The sequence below is a fragment of the Biomphalaria glabrata genome, chromosome 13 (assembly GCF_947242115.1).
Source record: "Biomphalaria glabrata chromosome 13, xgBioGlab47.1, whole genome shotgun sequence".
Taxonomy (NCBI): Eukaryota; Metazoa; Mollusca; class Gastropoda; family Planorbidae; genus Biomphalaria; species Biomphalaria glabrata.
This window is the reverse complement of record NC_074723.1, coordinates 6,420,319-6,442,243: the sequence shown is the minus strand read 5'-3', so window position 1 is coordinate 6,442,243 and position 21,925 is coordinate 6,420,319. Positions and strand designations below refer to the sequence as shown.

The 21,925-nt window shown below is 38.0% G+C and overlaps 2 protein-coding genes across 8 annotated transcripts in view; one reads left to right on the top strand and one right to left on the bottom strand.

The window, feature by feature from the left end:
* The window catches only part of LOC106072847 (arginine-glutamic acid dipeptide repeats protein-like), a 204,825-nt gene extending 201,056 nt beyond the window's left edge, over positions 1–3,769 (top strand). For all 7 annotated transcript variants that reach the window (XM_056008937.1, XM_056008938.1, XM_056008936.1 and 4 more), the window contains one exon: positions 723–3,769. In XM_056008937.1, coding sequence (XP_055864912.1) covers positions 723–818 — 96 coding nt within the window. In that variant the 3' untranslated portion in view covers positions 819–3,769. The remainder of the gene's footprint in view (positions 1–722) is intronic.
* A 125-nt stretch (positions 3,770–3,894) lies between these two features.
* LOC129922495 (flavin-containing monooxygenase 5-like) lies at positions 3,895–21,459 on the bottom strand. The gene is made up of 9 exons (XM_056008940.1): positions 21,432–21,459; positions 20,373–20,824; positions 18,910–19,193; positions 18,333–18,472; positions 11,844–12,031; positions 8,915–9,060; positions 7,786–8,006; positions 7,363–7,528; positions 3,895–5,917 (listed from the first exon to the last, which is right to left on the bottom strand). Exons 2-9 carry the CDS (start codon positions 20,660–20,662, stop codon positions 5,661–5,663), a joined length of 1,692 nt encoding a protein of 563 aa, XP_055864915.1. The 5' UTR covers positions 20,663–20,824; positions 21,432–21,459; the 3' UTR covers positions 3,895–5,660.
* Positions 21,460–21,925: the final 466 nt, after the last annotated feature.

Below are 21,925 nucleotides of genomic sequence, written 5' to 3'. Positions count from 1 at the left end.
TTAAAGTTCCCCTTTCAGATCTTGTGGTTAATTGACTATTGATTATTAATTATTTTGTTAGGTAATGAAAAATGGAAAGAAGTTGTACTTGACTGATGTGGTGGTATAAGTTAGTTGAATTAGTCCCCTTTCTACTAAGTGTTGCATAAAATTTAGAAACTAGCAATAGATAACTATAAAATCTTTTAGTCTTATTTACACTTTCCTGGCACAGTAGTTATTATATTGGCTTGAGGAGGCCTTGACTGAATTCAAGTCATATACATCTTTTTTTTTTTTAATTAAATGCATTTAAAAAGCAATCCGGGTAAAATTAACCCAAATACTCTCTTCTTTCTCTCTCTCTCTCCTCTCTGTTTGTTTTTGTGTTTTTCTTTTCTGACATTATTATGTTTGTTTTTTTATTGATTGTAAAGTGTTATCATTTATTAACAAATTCACTGAATTCATATTTTGTCTACTAAAAGTATATAAAATGTAATCCCTAGGTACATGTAGTCTAATAGAAAGGGAAGGTTTTTTGAAGCCTTAATATAGTCTATAGATACTGAAATCATAGGACTCTTTCTATTTTGATTATTTTCGGTAATCTCTGGTGGTTCTGGAATGCATTTAAAGAAAGATAACTAGTTAAGAGATTAAATTAATATTTCAATTATTGGTAATAATGTAGTAGTATTATAATGTCTTTATGAATGAACAAAATGGTTTCTCTTTTCCAGTTACATGCTCAAGCTGCGGCCCATGAAGCTCTAGTTCAAAGACATATTGCAATGGAAAGGGAAAGGTTTGGTTCATCAGGTCACCTACCTCATTAATCCATTGACCCTTTGACTGATTACTGCCAGGTGTTCAAGTGGGACAGATTTCAGGCTCCATTTCCAGGGGTGAACTACAAAACTTGTAAAACATTAAATATGTTGTGTGCAAAACGTGCACAGTACATAATTGTATTGTTTCTGTGAGACTGGTCATTTGGTGTATCCAGTGCTTTAAGGAAGTGCACATAATCAAACAGTTGACCACTGGAGAACACAGTTTTTGGCAGGACAGATACAACTTATGTGTTTCAACAATTTTGTTTAGTTCTTTGTTCTGCTGTAGTCATTGTGTTAATGTACCATGTAGTGTCTGTTAAAACAAAAAATAGTTGTTTGTACATATTGGTTTATTACTGGTTGCTTATACATATACATATTATTATAATATACATTTCTTATATTTATTATATATACATGTATATATACACCCTAGGTGGCAGCAACCACTGACATGTTAGTCTAGTAATCTTCCCCTCTACAATGTGGACACATCCTCCTAGTTGTCCCACCCCCCCTGTGAGTACACTCCCCATCTACAGCAGCTGGTTAGTCTCTGTTATGTATATAGGTCAACCTTATATAAGAAGTATTATGGACAAAATTGCTTTACATGTAACAAACAAACAAAACAGGCCAAATTTTTTTTTTTATATTTTGTTTTTGTTCATTGCATCTCTACATAGAATGGTAACTCAGATCATGTGACTGTCTTTTGTTGTTGTTGTTTTTTTTTTTTTTTTTTTTTCACTTTGTATTCAACTGTGATTTTTTTTGTGTGTAATCTCCTGGCTGCCAACCATGTATATTTTTTGATCTATTAGATTTATGTTTGAATCGTGAGAAATCACATTGAGTTCACATCGCAAACTTGATAGTCTAATAATCCTTATTGGAAAACCCATCATCATGCTAGGTGTGGGTATGCCAAATGTGAACCCGTTCTATATGGAGAATCAAAAACATTTTTTGTTCAATTACCTTAACATCAAAGAGAGTTTTTTTTAAATATTGTTCTTATGATTTTCAGTCATTACGTGTTCAATCATAAAATGTGGGATCAATTTGGTTGCTTGAATTATGTGTTTTCATTTTCATTCCTTTAAATGTTCTCAAGGCCATCACTGTGGTCACTTGTGGTGCTAGTAGTCTAAAAAAAAGAAGTCAATTTCATTTTTTTTTTAAGACTTGAGTCTAGTATTGAAGAACACATTTGAAAAAAATTAATTCTTCCAATATTATATATTTTGTTTGAAAATCTTTGAATTGCAAATGTAACATAATGATAAAAGAGAGTAACTGGCCTAGACAAAGCCTAATCTATACTCAAACCTTGTCCTTACACATCTGTTCATAATGTTATTAAACACTAAGAACCTTTTGTATACACTATGTTTGCCAAAGGCGACTAGAGAATAGTTAAAGCACCAAACTGTGTTGGAAAAAATAAAACAAATTTGTCATCTCAAAACATTTTTGGGGTTGTTTGTATTTTGCTTCTTGGGGTGTTCTTATGTTGTTGTTTTTTCTTAGCCAAGAGCCATGACATTTTCTAAACAAGAAATTTTTGTTTCCATCCTATAAAAATATTTGATGTTCATTTTTGTCCTTGTCCTGTCAAGTGATTGCATAATGACAGGTGTAAGACCTGCGAACACTATGTGTTTTAACATCACCTGTACTATTGAACTAGCTTGAAGAGTCAACTACTGGTGGACAATGTCTTTTTTTTTTCCTCCGGTTGTCCATTTTGTTTTGAATTGATTGTGTTCCCTCTATGAGGCTCCAATAGAAGACTTGAATTGTTATTGCTTCATCATGCTAATCACAATCTAATAAGGACTCACACTCAGCAATGCTGTGAGTTTATATGCATACCGTGCTAATAAATTACAGTTATTGGTTTAGCCAAGTTGATGAAATATTGTATGATAATTTTTTTTTTTACTTTATGGTACTTCACATGATTTTCTGCATTTGTGAATTGTTTTGAAATATTTATTTCAACTAATTTTGTCAGTTCCTTTGTTTGTAATGAGCATTCTTATGTACTAAACAGAAAGGAAAATTCTATTAGAACTTTGTTTATAAATTGGCTGATGTGTATCATCTTGTTATTCCAATCATGCATTTGTTGTTCCCATCATGCATCTGTTATTATTCAAATATGAATATGATAGGTCTATACAAACAAATATTGTCTATATCTATCTTATGAATGTTTATGTATATTCTTGTATACACATATGGCTAATTTTGTTTTCTATTTGTATAGTCAATGTTCTGAGTTGACTGTTTGACTTTTGTTTAAACAAGTCACCAGCTCAGAGGCTGAAGTGCAGACAAAGTATGACTTTTGTGATATTGAATTGGATTCCAGGTGTAGCATGGTAGCACCTGTCACATAGCTGTGGCATAGTGGCACTTGTGATGTCAGCCTAAACTGGGACAGCCTCCCCAGCCTAGATCATTTGTCACACATCTCATGAAAGTCTGTTCTTAATCTAAATTCTGTTAGGGCCAATAACTCAAGCCAGAGCTGTGACTGGTCACCGATGTGTGGGCGTTGGCTTTGATTCTGTTGCTGTATTTAGTTCCCAACCTTTTTATTCAGTATCTCCTTTGTGTTCCCTGTAGGTTATTTCAAAGTTGGCAATTTCTTTCCTAGCTGTTTCCATGGTAACAAAGCTATATTATGTAATCATGTCTGTATTGAGACTTGTATATATTATCTATATGGAGACTATTGGTCTCCAGAAGAAACTGTTTGTGCTTTTATTTATTATTTTGTCTACATTTGCTAAGATAAGGTACAAGTCAACATCTTATAAGGTACATGTCAATATCTTATCTTAGATTGGACTCAATTTTTTGTTTTTATTTTTGGTTCTACTTTTATGTACTTTTTATTTTTTGGTGATTTTGTACAATAAAAAAAAAAAACAACTGCACATGAAATAAGTCTTGGTCTTATTTCTTTGAACTAAGGTCTTTGTCTTATTTCTTTGAACTATTCACACTTGGAACATTAGCCTACAGGACACAAAAAAAGTTTGTTTTTTTTTTATTTAAAGAAGTTGAAGCAATGACCAAATTAATGGTCACTTGTGATTGTACAAAAAGCAATATTTTCTATGACCAAGTAAGATGTATAAAATAATAAACAAATTTAAAACATTAATCTAATAATACATTTTGTTACATATGCTTGAAATAATGTTCAAATTATTTAAGATCTTAACAAAATGTTTCATGCATTAATATCCCAACCTTAAACTTCTATACAAATTTTCTGCCATATGTCAATGTCAACAACTTTTCAAAGCTTTCCGACGTTTATTCCCAATATTCCAATGGAGAGTAATGTACCAATACTTGGTTGGTGGAATGTTTCATTAGAACAAATATGGAGCCCTAAAATACTGTAGATTTTTGTACTTGAAAATGTTTATCAAATGGCATACTTTTTAACTGATCAACCTTTGTCCTATTTCTGGATTGTTCACCCTCTGAGTTCCAGGACCTCTTGTTAATTCTTGCCAAATCCAGTGTGATTTTTTTTTCTCCCAGTTGTAGGAATGGTTAGTGACTTCACAATAAACTTATTTTCCTAGGATTTACGCAGGAGAAAAAAAAATTGTCTGTGTGACTACCAGCTTTAGAAACACCCAAGAAAAGAAATGTTACAAGTTTGATGACACATTTCAATTGCCTTGATGTGAACATCCCAAATTGATCATTTGTTTTCAGTAATAATTCGAGTAATGTTCCTGTACTACATTACAATCACATTTTGAGAAGACTGTACATGTTGTGTGGTTAATACATTGTAGTAATTCTAGATTCATATTGTAATAACTCTGACCCTGGACAGGCACTTAGGGTGCACACTGTTCAACACTGGATATGGACCTGTTCAGATGAGCAAGAAGAGACAGTTGATTTCCACCTATGTGTTCGCTCCGCATACGGGTACACGGATCATAGCCTCAGCAAGGTGAGAAGCAATGTACTTACTGCACGGTCGGTTTTAAGTAAGTAAACAAAGAGCAGATTACTGGGATTAACTTTAACTGCTAAAAAACAAACAAAATAACCCTTGGTGACCTGATAAATTTGCATGCAACAACAAACACAGGAACACTTCCGGAAACTTTTTAAATAAACACATTAAATTTCCAGACCATTTCTGGTGTAGATTTGTGTGTGAGTGTCTGGAGATAGAAGCAGAAGTGAAATCATCGAGACTAACATATTTATAAATCAGTTACAAATTTATTTTTTTTTAAAGCGTCCTTCACAATTAAAACAGATTTATTATAACACTGATTAAAACAGAAGAAAAATATTTGAAAAAAAAAAAAACTTTTTTCTTATACCGGTACTATTCAAGAGTTCAATAAAAAATAAATGTTCACTAACATATTTGCGCATCGTCTTCTAACTTGAAATTGAAAGGCATATCAGTAGAATATTTACAACAAACACTACTTGTAGTAGATCTACACATTCGATTAACCAGGATTTGTTCTCCCAGGGGTGGGGGGTGGGGGAGAGAATTGATCGGGGTTAAAAATCCTTTTTTTTTTAAATCTAACATTCATTAATTACGTACAAAATAATTGCACTATAGTATGTATATTTTTGTTTAAAGTATTTTTTATGTTACAGAACATAGTTCTAATTTAATGTTATTATACATCTTATGATTTGGCTACGTTTTTATTTAAATACCAATTATTGTCGCCGTCTTTGATCTATTTATAACATTGACCTACTTATAGCAGCTAGACCTAACCAATGAATTCGCTGTGTTCACGCTGCAGGCTTAGGGTACTTTTATTAGGGAACAAACACGAAGAGGAGACAACAGGCCAATGACAGAAGTAGGAGACTCAGAATGATGACGTTGACATCTGTCTCTTGTTGCTGGTCTCCGTGTCTTGGATTGAACGGCCACCGGACTCTCTCCATTTGGTGAAGGATAGCCTCTCTGGCTCCTGGCCAGCTGTTCGGTCCGTACAGCCGGTACTGGTACGCTGTGCATGGCCCAAACACACAAGTTAAAGCCAGCCGCGGATCAGAAAGAAACAAACGACCTTGAAATTGACATGAAAAAAAAAAAAGTTAAATATTTTATTTAAATAAACAAAGTAAATGTGTGATCATTCTCTTACAAATAACGAACTAACTGTTGGCTAGCCTATCAAAATTTAGTTTCTTAGTATTTGTATGCGTCATTTGTCATTTCAGAAATTTAGATTGTTATGCCTTAGCTAAAACCCTCCTATTAGATGGTAGAAAAGGATAGTAGACTCAAGTCCATAGAGATTGCAGTCTGATGTGAGAACCTCAGTAACACAATCTTATACTATAAAGTAGAAAGTAAGGCGTATGTAGGCCTATGTATGTATGTATGTATGTATGTATGTATGTATGTATGTATGTATGTATGTATGTATGTATGTATGTATGTATGTATGTTACGAATAGAAATCAAAACCGTTTGACCAATCTTGATAAAACTTGGCATAAATGTTCCTTGGGTACTAACTGTAGTAGCTCTAAAACAAACTTAAGACCCTCAACAAAAAAAAGTTGCCCAACTCTATGAAAGTATTCACATTTTATGGATCTAGGCCATGTTTATCAAGTTTACATGAGAGAAGTTATAAAGCATCTAGATCTAATTTTAAAACTACACTTTGCACAGATAGTTTTTTACTTTGACGCATGAAAATTACAAAATATAGTCTATTGATTTCATTATTTAATAAAATTAAGCTTTAAATTTGTCTTTCAAAAACATTTTTACATAAATTCGTTCCTTATATCTGCGAATTTAGAAGTACTGACGTACTTTATAATCCCACTCATCTATCGAAGCCGACATCTACGTGTAGAGACTCTAGACAGTCTAGATCTAACTCCATTTCTAGATCTAATTTAAAGAGAAAAGATCTACTTTATACTTTAACACATTAACATACAAAATAAAGTCCATTCCTTTCTTATTTTTTTTAAAATTAACCCTCACATTTTGTGTTTCTAAAGCATTTTTCATACATTCGTTCGCTATAGCTTTCATGTTGACATGCATTTTAATAGTCCCATTCATGTGTCGTGCACACCGCTATGTAAACACGCTATGATTGGACAGGCTACACGAGGCTCTATATGGGGGATATTAAATATACTAACATACAATAATTAATAAGCTTCTTGAGCCATTGAATTCACTCTTAAAATAGTAGGTCTACATCTATTATAATAGTATATAGACTCTAGATCTAAATAAATGTAGACCTTCAAGTAAATTTTGATTTTAAAAAATGGATTTAGGTCAATTAATACTAATTTTGGGGCAAGTGATGGTTTAGTATTAAGATCTCAGCAAAAATAAACAAAATCAAAGCGAAAAATCAGTGATTAAGTTCCGACCCTCCCCGATTTCATTTGGGGGGGGGGGGGTTAACCTGGCTACGCCATGTTTTACATAAACATACACTTAACATGAAACTTAAATCAAAACTGTCTCAATTACCCCATCGCGGGAGACAGCCAATCAAACGAGCTAATTCATCCATGTAAGGGATGTAATCCACTTGGAATGTGTGACGCTGAGATTTGACGTATCTTTTCGCCATGGACCGTCTTTTGCTCTCAATCTCTAGCAGCATGGCCTTCTGGTTTGGCAACGTGACTTCACCCTGTCGAAACAACGTTTCAAAATAAGTTAGGTTACAACTCTATGGCCAACAAAACGTTTAAAGATTACAAACAAAATGCTAAGAAGAAAATTGTAAGGGTTGGACAGTCAATATGTTGCCGTTTTTAGTTTGGACATCCCACGTAAACTGCAATAAATAGGTAGCACATAGGTATCAGATATCATTTTATGTCGCACAGCACATTCTGTGTTAGTTGTGAAAGAAAGGGAGTTACTAAAAGTCTATTGGTGACTTACCTTGAAGACTTTTACTGCCAGTCTACACTGCATCTCTGAGATAGGAGCCAGAGCGCCAGTGGGTTGTACGCAACCTATCACAGCCAAGGTAGGAGGACACAAACTTGGCGGGAACATGTACTTGTAGAGGTCAATGTGATTGCCTTTCACTTTCAGAACTGAACGATCTAGGAACGGGAAACAGACTCTGTATCCAGTGGCAAGTATAACAGAGTTGAGATCTGTAAGGTATGATCAATACATTTCAACAGCAAAACAAATATCCACATACAAACAGTACAGTATACATTCAACGCCAAAATGTTAACTCGTGGGAAATAATCCCACAGATTGGAAGATGAAATACAGAGTAAGCCGAATGCCAAGCCCAAAACAGAATTTCTTTCTACCAACCTCAGAAATCAAGACTTTTGTTGAATGAACTAGATTAAAACCAAGATCTACATACAAATAACCCATGTAGAAAAATTAAAATCATGAATGTATTTTTTAAAATGATTCAATGTAATATGTGCACAAGATCAGACAGGATCCACTTTTTCAAGGCAACAATAATGCGCCCTAATTATCTTCTTTTTTTAAAGTAACGTCTGTAATATATTAGATAAGAATTGAACTGATTAAAAAAAAGTTAAAAAAAAAAAAAAAGATATTTTTGATGATATCTCCCCTCCCATAAAATTTTCAGAAGTTTAAAAAAAAATGTTAAAGCTCAATTTGGTGTTAGAAAGTCAAACATTGGTATAATAAACCTTGTATTCAAAAGTATCAAAGTACAACAGATGGACAAAGTGCCGAAAGTCAAGACATCAATTTAAAACACATTAATAGTTACAATCAGTGATTTTTTTGTGACGGTACGCACCGGTACGGCGTACAGGCACCTTTTTCAATGTGGGGGAAAAAAATTATTACTTTTCTTGTATTTTAACGTTTATTATTAATTTATTACTAGTTAAAAGTTAGACAATCTATCACTGAGTACCGGTACCTATTTTTTTTTTTTTACAAAAAAGCACTGGTTACTATTAATCGCTCCCCCCCCCCCCAACTGTATTCTATGTCACCCTATTGTCCCAGCGTGCTCTCTGTAAAGTCTGTGTAATTATAGGCTTCAATCTGAATTTACCGTCTTCTGTTGAGCCGTCATCAAATCGAACCCCGTTGGAAGTGAAGGAATCGATGTTTGGTTTGATGATGACTTGGCCAGCGGCTATCCTATTGGGTAGCTCGTCATTGACTGTGGGGTGGGTGGCGAATGGTCCATGCTGGGGGCTGGAAACAACAGCATACAACTATAAACATATCGGTTACATTATAAACATATTGCTTTAAAATTATATAGACCTAGATGAACTGATACTAATTTATGGAGCAGAGATCTCGAGAACCATCTCGTTGTTCATCAACACCTGCCTCAGAAAGATTCGTATAATCAGCTGGCCAGACTAGATCACGAGTAAGTGTGGCAAAGAACAAAGCAGCAGCCCATTGAAGAAGATATCCTTCAGAGGCTCTAGCGATGGATAGGCCACACCCTCCGCAAGCCTGCATCCTATACCTCACCTGGAACCCTCAAGGAAAGAGGAATAGGGGACGACTCAGAAATACATGGCGCCGAGATTGACAAGCAGGTGCCAATTAGATGGGCAAATCGTGGGGACAATTAGAGAGACTCGCCCAAGCAACTGAAGGAAGATGGTTTGCGGCCTATGCTTATGAGATGAGATTAACTGACTGCATATCCAGGCAGTGCCGGAATTCCTAATCTCAGACCATGCTACACAACATTCAAGAAGAACATTAAAGCCTATCTGTTCAAAACGTTTTTAGATTAGTTGTCATTACAAAGCTTATATCAACTAACTATGTATGTCTGTCTGTCTGGTAAACAGTTTGAAAATATTTTTTCTCCCATTTCCCATTCTCAGATCAAGTTGAAACTTTGCACTATTATTCATTGTGTCTGATAAGACATAAAAATCAAAGTGATCAAAAAGATTAACCAATTAATTAATTAATTATTGGTGATTTTGACACGTTTTTTCTCCAACTTCCTATTCTCGGATCAAATTGAAATTTTGAATAATAATTCATAGTCGATAACAATAAAAGAATAAATCCAAAAATTAACCAGTTAATTAATCATTTAGTTCTAATTAATTAATTTTGTTTTATCTGACAGAAAGAGAGCTAAACCCTTCTATATTCAGATGAATGGCAGTAATTAGTGGTTCTTTCCCTTAGACAAGCTTTCTTTAAAAAAAAAGCAATCTTTTTTTTTTCTTTTGCTTGTTTTAGCTCTCGTTAAGTTATCAAACCGTCTTTAACCTACATCATGTCTGTTAACAGCGCTTTATAAATTAAATTATTATTATTATTTAGTGGACGTGACGTTTGAGTCACGAACTTTGTTTTACGAAACTAAACGCCTTCAATGCAGCGTTAATCAAACTGGATGAAAGACGCGACCTTTTTTTTTTTTTATTATTATTTCAAGGCCAAGGTCATACAAAATCTGCATTATTAAAACTTTATATTTTGGTATATAAGTAGTAACGTGCCAGCGTTGGATGCTCGGTGGCTGAGTGGTAAAGCGCTTGGCTTTCGAACCGAGGGGTCACAAGTTCAAATCCTGGTGAAGACTGGGATTTTTAATTTCGGGATTTTTAGGGCGCGTCTGGAGTCCACCCAGATCATGAGTTGGTCGTTGTGCTGGCCACTTGACAACTTCGTTAACCCTTGGCCACTGAAACAGATAACCTTTACATCATCTGCCCGATAGATCGCAAGGGGAAAGAGGAACTACGTACCATTGTTATGCTGACATCGCTAGCGTGAGCAAAACCAGCCAGCTAGAGGACGTCGCTCTGAACACGACAATGATCAGAGGACGATCAAACCCATGAAATGCCAATTAAAATCCCTCTACAATATCTGATTGTCCCATTCCTTTAACTTAATTTGCACTCTTACTATGAGAAATAATGACGCCAGGATAATGAATGGCGTTCAGAATGCAGGAACTTACATCGCCCTCTATCTAAAATCTTTGCTGGCTAAAGTTGAGCGAACGCAATTTTTTGATCAAGTGACGGTCACTTGTAAAAGTTTAAGAAACTCTGCTGTAATGGATACTTTGTTGAATCTCTAGTAAGTCCTCGGACTATATGAACTGTTACGCCATGACGAAGCCTTGCTATAAAGCGAGTCAATCTTTTTTTTTCTGAAAAAAAATCCATCTCGTCACTTTTTAAAACTCTATCTCAAGAGAGAAGCAACGTTTAAATAATCTATGGCCTAACAGAAGAGACCGACTAATTGATCTTATAATCAAAACTTTCACCATTTGTGTCAAGATTAATATTGAAGTACAGACGTTGGCGGCGAAAAGAAAACCTAAGCCGACCACCGGCAGACATCGGGTTATGTCTGCGCTGATGTGACAAATATGTAGATAACAGCTAGGCAGGGCCGGATTTAAGGGATGGCAGATGGGGCCACTGCCCATGGGAATCCACAAGCAATTTTACATTATCTTTTATAGGCTACATTTTTTTCCGCATTTTACCGCGATACTTAAAATCTTACAGTTGACAACACTGTCGTGGTTTAAAAGTGTCCTCTTAGAGTGTGCTCCCATTGTTCACCGGATATAGCCTACTACATTTCGTAAACCCTAAAAATTTACTTTTTGTTACTAAAATTCGCATATTAAATATTTTTTTAACGAAAGACAATTTAATTAAATTTACAAGTAGGCTTCTCTCGTTCTTTGATAATATGGCGCGTGCTTTTAGATATTAATATTTTTTATTAATAAGTGGATTTTTTATTTAAGGTTTCAAACTAGTGTAGGTGCCTTCACATATATTCTGCCCTAGGGCCGCCATATAGCCTACTTAACTCCGGCCCTGCAGCTAGGACTTCATAGTCACGTGAAATACTGCACTCCTTAATTTTCGGACTCGAAGACACGCCTTTGTATCACTTTAATTTTCAGATGGCATATAATTCTATCGCTAGACACAAAATCTATTAAATAAAAGTTGGCCTACCACAAGCCATATAATTTATGATCTATCTGCTTGTTGAGTGACCAAGCGGCCAGATAGTCCAGAAGCCAGTACGGCAAACTCAGGGCAGTAGAGAAGACCAGTCTGGACATGAAGGAGACGTCCGCGGGGAGTCCGCGGTGCTGCAGCCGCTGCATGAGCCAGGTACCTCGACGTGAACTTAGGAAAACCTGCGAAAAGATGCATACAACATTTTGACCAGCATTGTTTTTAAAATATGGAAAGTTTCAAGGATTTTGTCTTGTGTGGGTGTAGCGGGGGGAGGTACACAAAGAATTATCAAAAATCAAAACGTCAGCTCTGTACTCTACTACACTGGTTCACTGAGCGAACGGGTTCGAAACTCAACAACGGCAGTGGAATTTTTAGGAATTCAATCTCATCGACATTAATTGGAAACAATTAATTTCGGATAGACAAAGCGGCACGAGGCCGAAATAACCAAAAAAAAAAAAAAAAGGCATGAAGCCCAAAAAGAGACGTAAGCCCATCAAAAAGGAATAAGCCTCCTAGACATTTCAGCAACAAGGAGATGATTGTGATTGAGTTCGAAGATCTCCAAAACTTCAATTTGTATTTTCTTTGTATTTTTTTAAAGAGATTTTTTTTTTAATTTGTTGATATCTTATCTTATAAAATACAGACGTTACTTTAAAAAAAAAAAAGCATGCACCGTTTTTAAAAGCATCTTGTGAAATTAAAAAATAAATCATCTTGTAGAAGAAAACCAGATAGCTGCATGCATTATTTTTATGCATCTTATATATTACAGACGTTAATTAAAAACAAGGTTACAAAGACAGTTTGTGTGGAAATACAAACTCAAAATCGACCCCCGAAGTGGTCCACCCAGGCAGGTAAAAAGGCAGGTTTCAATATTTTCAGAAAGAATATCAGAATGAAATTCTATCAAAGGCAAACGACAGAGATGAATGGAGAAAGAAGTTTGACAGATCTTGTGTAGTGCCCCAACGGTCCAGCAGACCAATGGATAGGTGAAAGTGAACGAAAGGTTCCATGTGAACCTGGCCTAACTGATGTCATATAATGATTATCTACTTGATCTAATTGTTCTGTAAAGGGTCAATCTCTTATTCAAAGCCTCAGCGGAAAAAAAAATTTCCGTTAAAAAAAAAAAAATCTCCCTTTCTTTTAGTTCAGTGCTTATTACATGTCGGGTAGCGTCTATTCCCATTTCGGGGCCGCTAAAAAAGATAATTACGTCCTATGCATTTCATGTGTCAATCTAGTCGTGCATGTTAATCAATAAGGAGCACTGTCAATTCCTATAGCGAAGTACACAATGGCTCCCAGTCCACCCAAAACCAAGCTTGTGATTTTCAGTTTAAAAAATCTAAAATAAATTCCCACATTAGAGAGATTTGACTTCGTACATCAAACAGAAGGCGCAATAATCTCATTACCATATTGTGGTTTCACCCTAAAGTTGTATCTTTTTGTGTGGGACTATGTTTTCTGATGTAAGATGAAACAGATCTGGATCTGTGCGCGCGCATGCTTTTATGAATGTGGTGACGTATATATTTATGTCTCCTTTTGTCTCGAAAGGCAATGGATGCGCCCAAGTGAGTCACTGGTTTTGGCTTAATCTTGAGACGGGGCAGAATCTGGTGTGGCTAATCAAGCCAATTCTAGAACGGCAGACTTTGCCACAATTCGTACATGTGTATGCCTCTGATTTAGGGTTAGCAGACAGGGCAGCTTTCTTTTTTTCCCTCTTGATTAAAGCCGCTTCAATTCTTTTGTTCTCAGCAAGGGTTGTCCCAGCACGCACAGTCTGTCTCCATGCACTCCGGTCTTTGGCTATGTTTTCCCATATACTTTCACTGATGCCTGAGGCTCTCATGTCTCGCTTGCAGACATCTCTATATGTTAGTCTTGGGCGGCCCTTGGGTCTGACTCCTTCCACAAGCTCAGCATATAAGATATCTTTCGGGATTCTACCATCTGGCATTCGGGTGACATGTCCGAGCCAGCGTAATCTTCTTTGTGTCAGGAGAGCATACATGCTGTTCATATTGGCCAATCTCAAAACTTCCTGATTGGAGACATGGTCCCTCCAAGAGATGCCCATTATGCGTCTCAGGCAGCGCAAGTGGAAACTATTCAATCTGTGCTCTTGGTACATGTATGTTGACCAGCTTTCACTGCCATAAAGGAGAGTGCTCACAACACAGGCGTTGTAGACTAGGATTTTGGTCGCTGTGGTCAATTTACCATTTTCCCAGACGCGCTTGGAGAGTTTTGCCAATGCTGTGGTAGCTTTTCCTATCCTTTTTGTCAGCTCGATGTCTAAGTCTAGGTTACTGACAATTGTTGAACCCAAGTAGGTAAATTCCTGCACCACTGAAAGGGTGTGGTTCCCAATTTGTATTATAGGTATTTCTGCGACGTCTTGTGCCAGGATTTCGGTCTTGGAGAGACTTATAGTAAGGCTAAACTCTTGACAAGCAGCTGCTAAGGCGTTCACTAGCTTCTGTAGACCTCCTTGTGAGTGAGATACGAGTGCCGCGTCATCTGCAAACAGCAGCTCCCTTATCAAGATACGACACCTTTTCGTTTTGGCTTTAAGACGTGCCAGGTTAAAGAGCCTTCCATCGGATCTGCTATGGATGTATATTCCGTCTTCCAGGGATTTAAAAGCACTGGATAGTACGACTGAGAAGAAGATGCCAAATAGTGTAGGGGCCAGTACACATCCTTGTTTTACACCGCTCTTAATGGAGAATGGCCTGGAGGAAGAACTTTCAAACTGAACGGTACCCTGCATATTTTCGTGAAAAGCTGACACTAGTTTTCTTAACTTATTTGGGCAGCCGATTTTCTCTAGTACAGCAAACAGACCGTTTCTGCTAACAAGGTCAAAGGCCTTGGTCAAATCAATAAAAGCTATGAAGAGGGGCTGCTTTTGTTCTCTGCTCTTCTCCTGTAGCTGCCGCAGAGAGAAAATCATATCTGTTGTAGATCTACCTGCCCTAAAGCCACACTGCGACTCTGGATAAACACGATCTGCCAGGATCTGTAATCGCTTTAGTAATACTCTAGCAAAAGCCTTTCCGACTATGCTAAGCAGTGAGATGCCTCTGTAATTGTTACAATCAGAGCGGTCGCCTTTATTTTTATAAATTGTAACAATGTTGGAGTCTTTCAATTCTTGGGGGACCATTCCTTGTTCCCAGCACAAGCTTAGCAGTTCATGGAGTGGTTTGATTAGGGCATGTTTTCCAGCCTGAATTACTTCAGCAGGAATGCCATCTCCTCCGGGTGTTTTCCCATGTGCAAGCATGTCAATGGCAATGCTCAGCTCCTTTACTGAGGGCGTTTCGTCTAATTCCGTCAAAACTGGAAGTGATGGGAAGTTGGAAACAGCATTTGGTGAGATGGCGTTTTCAATCTGGTAGAGTTCTGCATAGTGTTCTACCCATCGTTCCATTTGCAGCGCACGATCGCTGATGATTGAGCCATCTTTTGACTTGAGCGGAGCACACTTGCTGGTGTGAGGTCCAAAGGCTTTTCTCATGCCCTCATATAGTCCTCTTATGTTACCACAGTCGGCACAAGATTGAATATCTTCGCATAGCTCCTGCCAGTATTTGTTAGCACATTGTCTCGCTACTCTTTGGGCATTGTTACGTGCAGCTCTGAGCCTTTTTAAGTTACTTGGGGTGGGATCCTTCTTGTAGATTAGCATGGCTGCTCTCTTGTTCGTAGTGGCAGTTTCCATTTCTGGTAGACTAGCTTCAAACCAGTCTTCGCTTTTCTTGGTTTTGTTTCCAAAGACCAGTGATGATGTTTGGTAGATTGTATCACGCATAAACGTCCAGCTTTTTTCTACCTCAGTCACAGAGAAGTTTTTAAAAGCTTCCTCTAATTTGTTCTCAAATTCGGTGCAAAGATCAGGATTTTTTGTGCTAGTAGTATTCAGGCGTGATTTTCTTTTTCCCTGTGAAGTGTGGATCTTAGTTGGCAGCAGTCTTGTCCGGCAGGACACTAAAGTATGATCAGTATCACAATCCGCGCTTTGGTAGCTACGTGTCAGCAGTATATTTCCAATGTCCTTTTTTCGTGTCAGTATCATATCCAGCTGGTGCCAGTGCCCAGACCTAGGGTGCCTCCATGAGACACAGTGCTGTGGCTTTGTTCTGAAGTATGTGTTGGTAATGCAGAGCTTATGGTATGTGCAGAATTCAAGCAGTCTTTGTCCGTTCTCATTCATCTTTCCGATTCCAAAAAGCCCAAGACAGTCTGGCCAGGTAGTGTGATCTGATCCTACTCTGGCATTGAAGTCACCTAGAAGGATCATATGTTCTTTTTGAGGAATGTTTGCAATGGCTTCTTTGAGGTCTTGATAGAACTTGTCTTTGTCCTCCTGAAGCGAGCATAGTGTGGGGGCATAGGCACTAATTAGAGTGACTTTTCCAGATGCTGTCATCATACTTATGCTTAGTAGCCGTTCCGAGCCACCAACTGGAGGGACTATCATGGGAAGAAGACTGTTCTTGACAGCAAAGCCCACACCATGTATTCGAGTCTCATCCTGTGCCTTCCCTTTCCAAAAGAAAGTGTAGTCAGTCTCGCGGAGCATGCCGTTTTCGGCCAGTCGGGTTTCTTGCAGGGCTGCAATGTCAATATGTAGCCTTTTTAGCTCGTTGTTTATAACTGCCGTCTTCCTTGCATCGTCGATCTGCCTTAGATCATCAGTGAGACCAGGACACATTGTCCTGACATTCCAAGTGGCCAGTCGCATGACAGGGATTTTCTTTTTCAGTTTAATTTTTCTTCTTTTGTTGCTTGGTGCAAGTTTCCAGCCTACTTGTCGTTTTAAACTAAGCTCTAAGCACCCATTAGAGCAGGCAGGCTGTGGCGGATCAGCACCTAACTGACTGGGGGCTGCCCAGGTTGAGGCGGGCGGTAGCTGATCAGTGAGGCGTGAAGACCTCTCCCACCGTCAGAGACAACCCGTGGCGTCCATACATTACGCCAATCAAGTTGGACTTATAACCCGTAACTGTTGTCTCCCGTGTTGTTTTAGCCGCTTTGCAGCAGCACCAGAGTTTCCTCTCCGGGGCGCATTCCTGGGCCTTGGATAAAGGGGTCATGGGTGGCCCATGCGTCATGATCCCTCTCTCGACCTTGCTGATGTGATCCAAAGGAACGCATCGCATTACATTTGGCACCAACTCAGTTGCAGAAGCTGCCGGAGGGAATTTCGTAGCTGATACTCCCAACGCCTAAGGGGCTTCACTCCTGATTTCTCCTCGAGGTTGTCTCCTGAAGCCTCAGTACCGCAAGGCAGCGGGGGTTTGAAGTCAGAGTACCCCTCTCCTAGATGAACTGCCTTACTAGGCTGACGAGCTCCATCTGCCCGAAGCTCCCGGTTTTGTGGCGCCAGGTATCCGCCTTCACCCCTTCACCTGTTAGTAAGAGCAGTTTCGCCGGGCTTAATATCTAAGCCACACGAGCAGGCCAGGTGCTGGACTTAGTTGTCAGAGGCTATTTGAGACGCATGCCATTAGGAGTACTTTATAGACAATGGGAGCTTAACCCCATTGACACCCCTGGCCATGACAACCTTTGAAACCAAAGGTGAATGTGGTGACGTAAACTGACATTAAAGAGACAGCAGACGACAAGAAAGCCTAACACGACTGTTGTTAAAGTGAACTAAAGACTCTTATGATTTTAATTTTAACCACGTTAGTCGTTTGATTTACTTGGATGCAAGTACCCAAATAGAATGCAAGGGAAATAAACAGTTATACTAATATAACCAATCATGAGAGTGTCTGTAGTCAAACTATCGGATTGAATTTGGACTCAAAATAGTCCCTGCGGAATACTAGGACAAAAGGCTGAATAGTGCTCTCAAGTTCATTACTGATTAGATAAGGCGCTGAAGAGGGGAACAAAGTAGTGCATAAAACGACCTAAGATGAAGGCGAAAGTAAACCAAGAAAATAAAATCAAAGATATTCTTAAGAGTTAATCTCCAAATAAAGAACAAAGATCACGTGTTTCTAGCCTACACCTAACCACGTTAGCTGACTTAGGGCCTGCCTGTGTTACCTGCCTACGATGACTGAGTTTAGTTGACTTAGGGCCTGCCAGTGTTACCTGCCTACGATGACTGAGTTTAGTTGACTTAGGGCCTGCCAGTGTTACCTGCCTACACCGACTGAGTTTAGTTGACTTAGGGCCTGACAGTGTTACCTGCCTACACCGACTGAGTTTAGTTGACTTAGGGCCTGCCAGTGTTACCTGCCTACACCGACTGAGTTTAGTTGACTTAGGGCCTGCCAGTGTTACCTGCCTACACCGACTGAGTTTAGTTGACTTAGGGCCTGACAGTGTTACCTGCCTACGAAGACTGAGTTTAGCTGACTTAGGGCCTGCCAGTGTTACCTGCCTACACCGACTGAGTTTAGCTGACTTAGAGCCTACCATTGTTACCTGCCCACGGCGACTGAGTTCCACTGCAATGTCACATCCTGAATTTCCAATTCCAACCACCAGATGGCGTGAGCCAGTGACGTCACTAGCTTTCCTGAAATCACGCGAGTGAATAATTTTACCTTCGAATATGCCCTGACCTAAAAAGAAAAAAAAAAAAATTTTAGTTTTTTTTTTTTTAAAGTAGGCTAACAATTTTTTTGTTTTTTTTTTTAAATCAAATCCTACTTTTTGTTCAACAAACTGAACATTCATATTTTATTGGTCATTGATAATAAAGAGAAAATATTGGGCGGTATGGAGATCGAACCCAAGACATTTATTTTATTTGCACGACGCTCTATCAACTTAACTATCAGGCCATACTTTTATGTGCAAAATTTTAGCTTGAAATAAATGATTCAACTTTTTACTTGAGTGTTAGACCAGCTTCCCCCTTCCTTAGACAATGAACAGTGTGGGCTAATGGTAGGAATTGAATGAATTGAATGAAAAAAAAAAGGCGAAACAATAATTGGGAGGAGAATATTATGGACATTTTAAGACGTAGCCTAACATTGTATTATTCCTAGACTACCTGGGAAGTAAGGTACATTTGGTTCAGCGTGATGACCAGTACATATCAAAACAAAATCAAAAGAATGGTCGCTGGTCAGTTTGGTTAGTGAGTCCGACACAGTGAGTTTCCAGGTTCTCGGTGTGTCCCTCTCATTGCGTGATTCTTTGATAGGGCTGTCAGCTTCTTCGGCAGTGTCTTTCCCCACACTGCAACTATCCTGCTGGCTGGCACGGTCCTGAGAGGGATGTTGGGTAACCGAGATGACTTCATGGTTAAACTTGATAAACTTTAGTAAATCAAATCTGCAATGAAAATAGCCAGGTCAAGAAATCTTTAGGAATAAGTAAATGTATGTTATGATTGCCTGTACAAATGACAAACTACAGCAAACTCTAATCGAACAAGAAATCAAAAGGCTCAAATGGGGCTGGAATGGACACACCGTGTGAAGAACAGCAGAAAACTATGCAAGAAGGTCCCTAGACTGGAACCCACAGGGGAAGAGAAAGGTGGTAGACCAGAGCAAACATGGAGGACATAGGTAGACCAAGAAGTAGAGATGGCAGGATGGAGTTAAAAGATACAAATCACTAATACATAGATACTCTTGGACAATAAACTTTCTGTTAAAAGTATTTTTTTATGGAATCATCCATTAATGACGTCCCCCCCAAAAAATTCTAACCATTATTCTTAAATAGTTTGTTTGCATATGTAAAACGCCTTTGCTTCGCTACTCACTGCGTTTTGTCAAATATAGTCGAATCCAGTTAATCGGACCACACCGCAACGCGATCGTTTTGGTTCTGCTGGTCCGATTTACCGGATTCGGCTGTATAAAAATATTTGTTTCAATACTTGAGGATTCAGTCTGAATATGTGGCTGGTCTGATTAAACGGTCTTCCGATTAACCGGTCTCGAAACAAAACGCAGGTTGACCAAACAATGTGCTGATAATAGGAATAAGTTGTGACTGTTCCTCAAGACGTTCGTTGAACTTTCGTCCAATCGTAGACATCACAAGGAACATCCAAAACATTTACAAGCATCCATGTGTCAATCTAGTCATGCTTGTTAAGTAGACAATTAAACTCTAAGTCTTTGGTTTTTCTGGATGTTCCATGCTCTAATGTGTCTTTTGTCCAGAGGCGTAGCTAGAGTGGGGAGAGGGAAGGGGAGAATTTGAAAATCACCCCGGCACCAACTTGAGGGGGTCACCCAAATGAGTGTTTTTTTTACATTAAATATTACGAAAATGCAGGGGTCCCCAAAGAGGTCAAGCCCCCAAAGGGCTACGCCACTGCATTTGTCAATATTACAACATAATTTGGTCGCAGAAGAAAAAAACAACAACAGCTGGATGTTTTATTGATTTTACACGCTGACTGATAGTTTTGGCTTTAATTCGGTCACTAGTTCATATAATGTATTACATATTTGTTTTCGTAAAGTTTCTACCTATATTTTCAACGTATCTCACCTGTCAGCATAGCGTTCGAAATACTCAAGCACCTTAGAATGGTGCATAAAGTTTGGGAAATCCCTTGGGGCCGGGAAATCACTGAATGACATCATCTCCTTGCTGGTGTTGATAACGGTGGACTCCATGACGCAACCTCTGACGTCCTTCACCTCCTCGGTAAAGCGCCAAAGTCCTCCCACGTCTGCTGAAGATTCGAAGCACACGGGTTCCAGCTCTGCTTCTAGGCAACATTTGATGGCAACCAGTCCACTACAGCCGGCTCCAATGATTGCCACACGTTTAGGCATTGGTGTGGTAATAAACTAATGAGGCTTCTGATGGTGTGGTGAATTTAAAAGCTGCCAGCATTAATGTTTTAATCACTTTATGCCAGAATTCGTTAATTCGATGTATCAACCGAATTCGCGAGCTTAATCTGAGCCCTTCACAGCATCAAATTTGGAGTGACTCTAAAACAATACACAATTGACTAAATAAGATCAGATTTAATAAGAAAACCTCTTGTCTCAATACATGAGCTTATTTCTTATGACATTTTCTTTTTTTTTTATTATTATTACAATGAGCTGCAATGGCGTAACTATGTGTGTGTGAGGGGGGCACTTACCCAGGCGACGCCTCTGCGGAGATACACTGTACTCTATAACATGTTGGATTTAAATAAAATTATGCTTTTTAAATATAGTTCATTTTATCACCAGTTAAAGATTTTGAATTGAGCCATGGGTCAGGGATAAATTTAGCCCTGTGAGCATTATATTTAACGTATTAACAGAGCTAACGGAAAGAATATGGTGATTGAAAATGATAGTAAAACAAAAACTGCGTGCTTTAGGGCCCTTTTGGATCAAGCAAGATTTAGGGTGTAAGCCTCTACAATACAAAATAACCACATATCACATGTCCGATTCGCCGCAATCTCGAGGTTAAATTTTTTTTTTTTTAAAATTCAAATAATTTCAATTTTATATATTAGAAATTTATAGTCATTTATTTTCTTTTAATTACAACAATTATTATTCATCTAAGAATTTTCAAGGAAACATTTGTACAAACTCCAATGAAACACAAAGTGACAAGTGAATGTCTGAATGCAATAATTTCTAATTAAGATCTAATTTTTGTTAAAACTGTCCGGCCTATTTAAAGAAAGAAGAAAAAAAAAAGGTGTCGGCTGCACCAGTGCTTCTAAAAAACAAACTGTAAGACCCAATGTCACTACGACACTACCATCTATTTTTTTTCTTCTTAAAACGAAATAATTACGATTTTTTATATATAGTAGGCCTATTTATGTATTAACTCTTTCTCTCCGTAATTATTTATCACATTGTAGTGGAGAGAAAGAGTTAATATTAAAATAGGATCACAACAGACGTTCCTTCTTAACAGAAGATAATTACGTCCTACGCGTATCCAAGTGTCAATCTTATTAGAGACTTAAACTCTACTAAGTCTTTTGTTTTCCTGGCTGATTCAGGCAACCCTGTTGAGAGGGTTGAAGACTTGTATTTGCATGTCACAATTCACCAAAATTTTAGAATTCATAA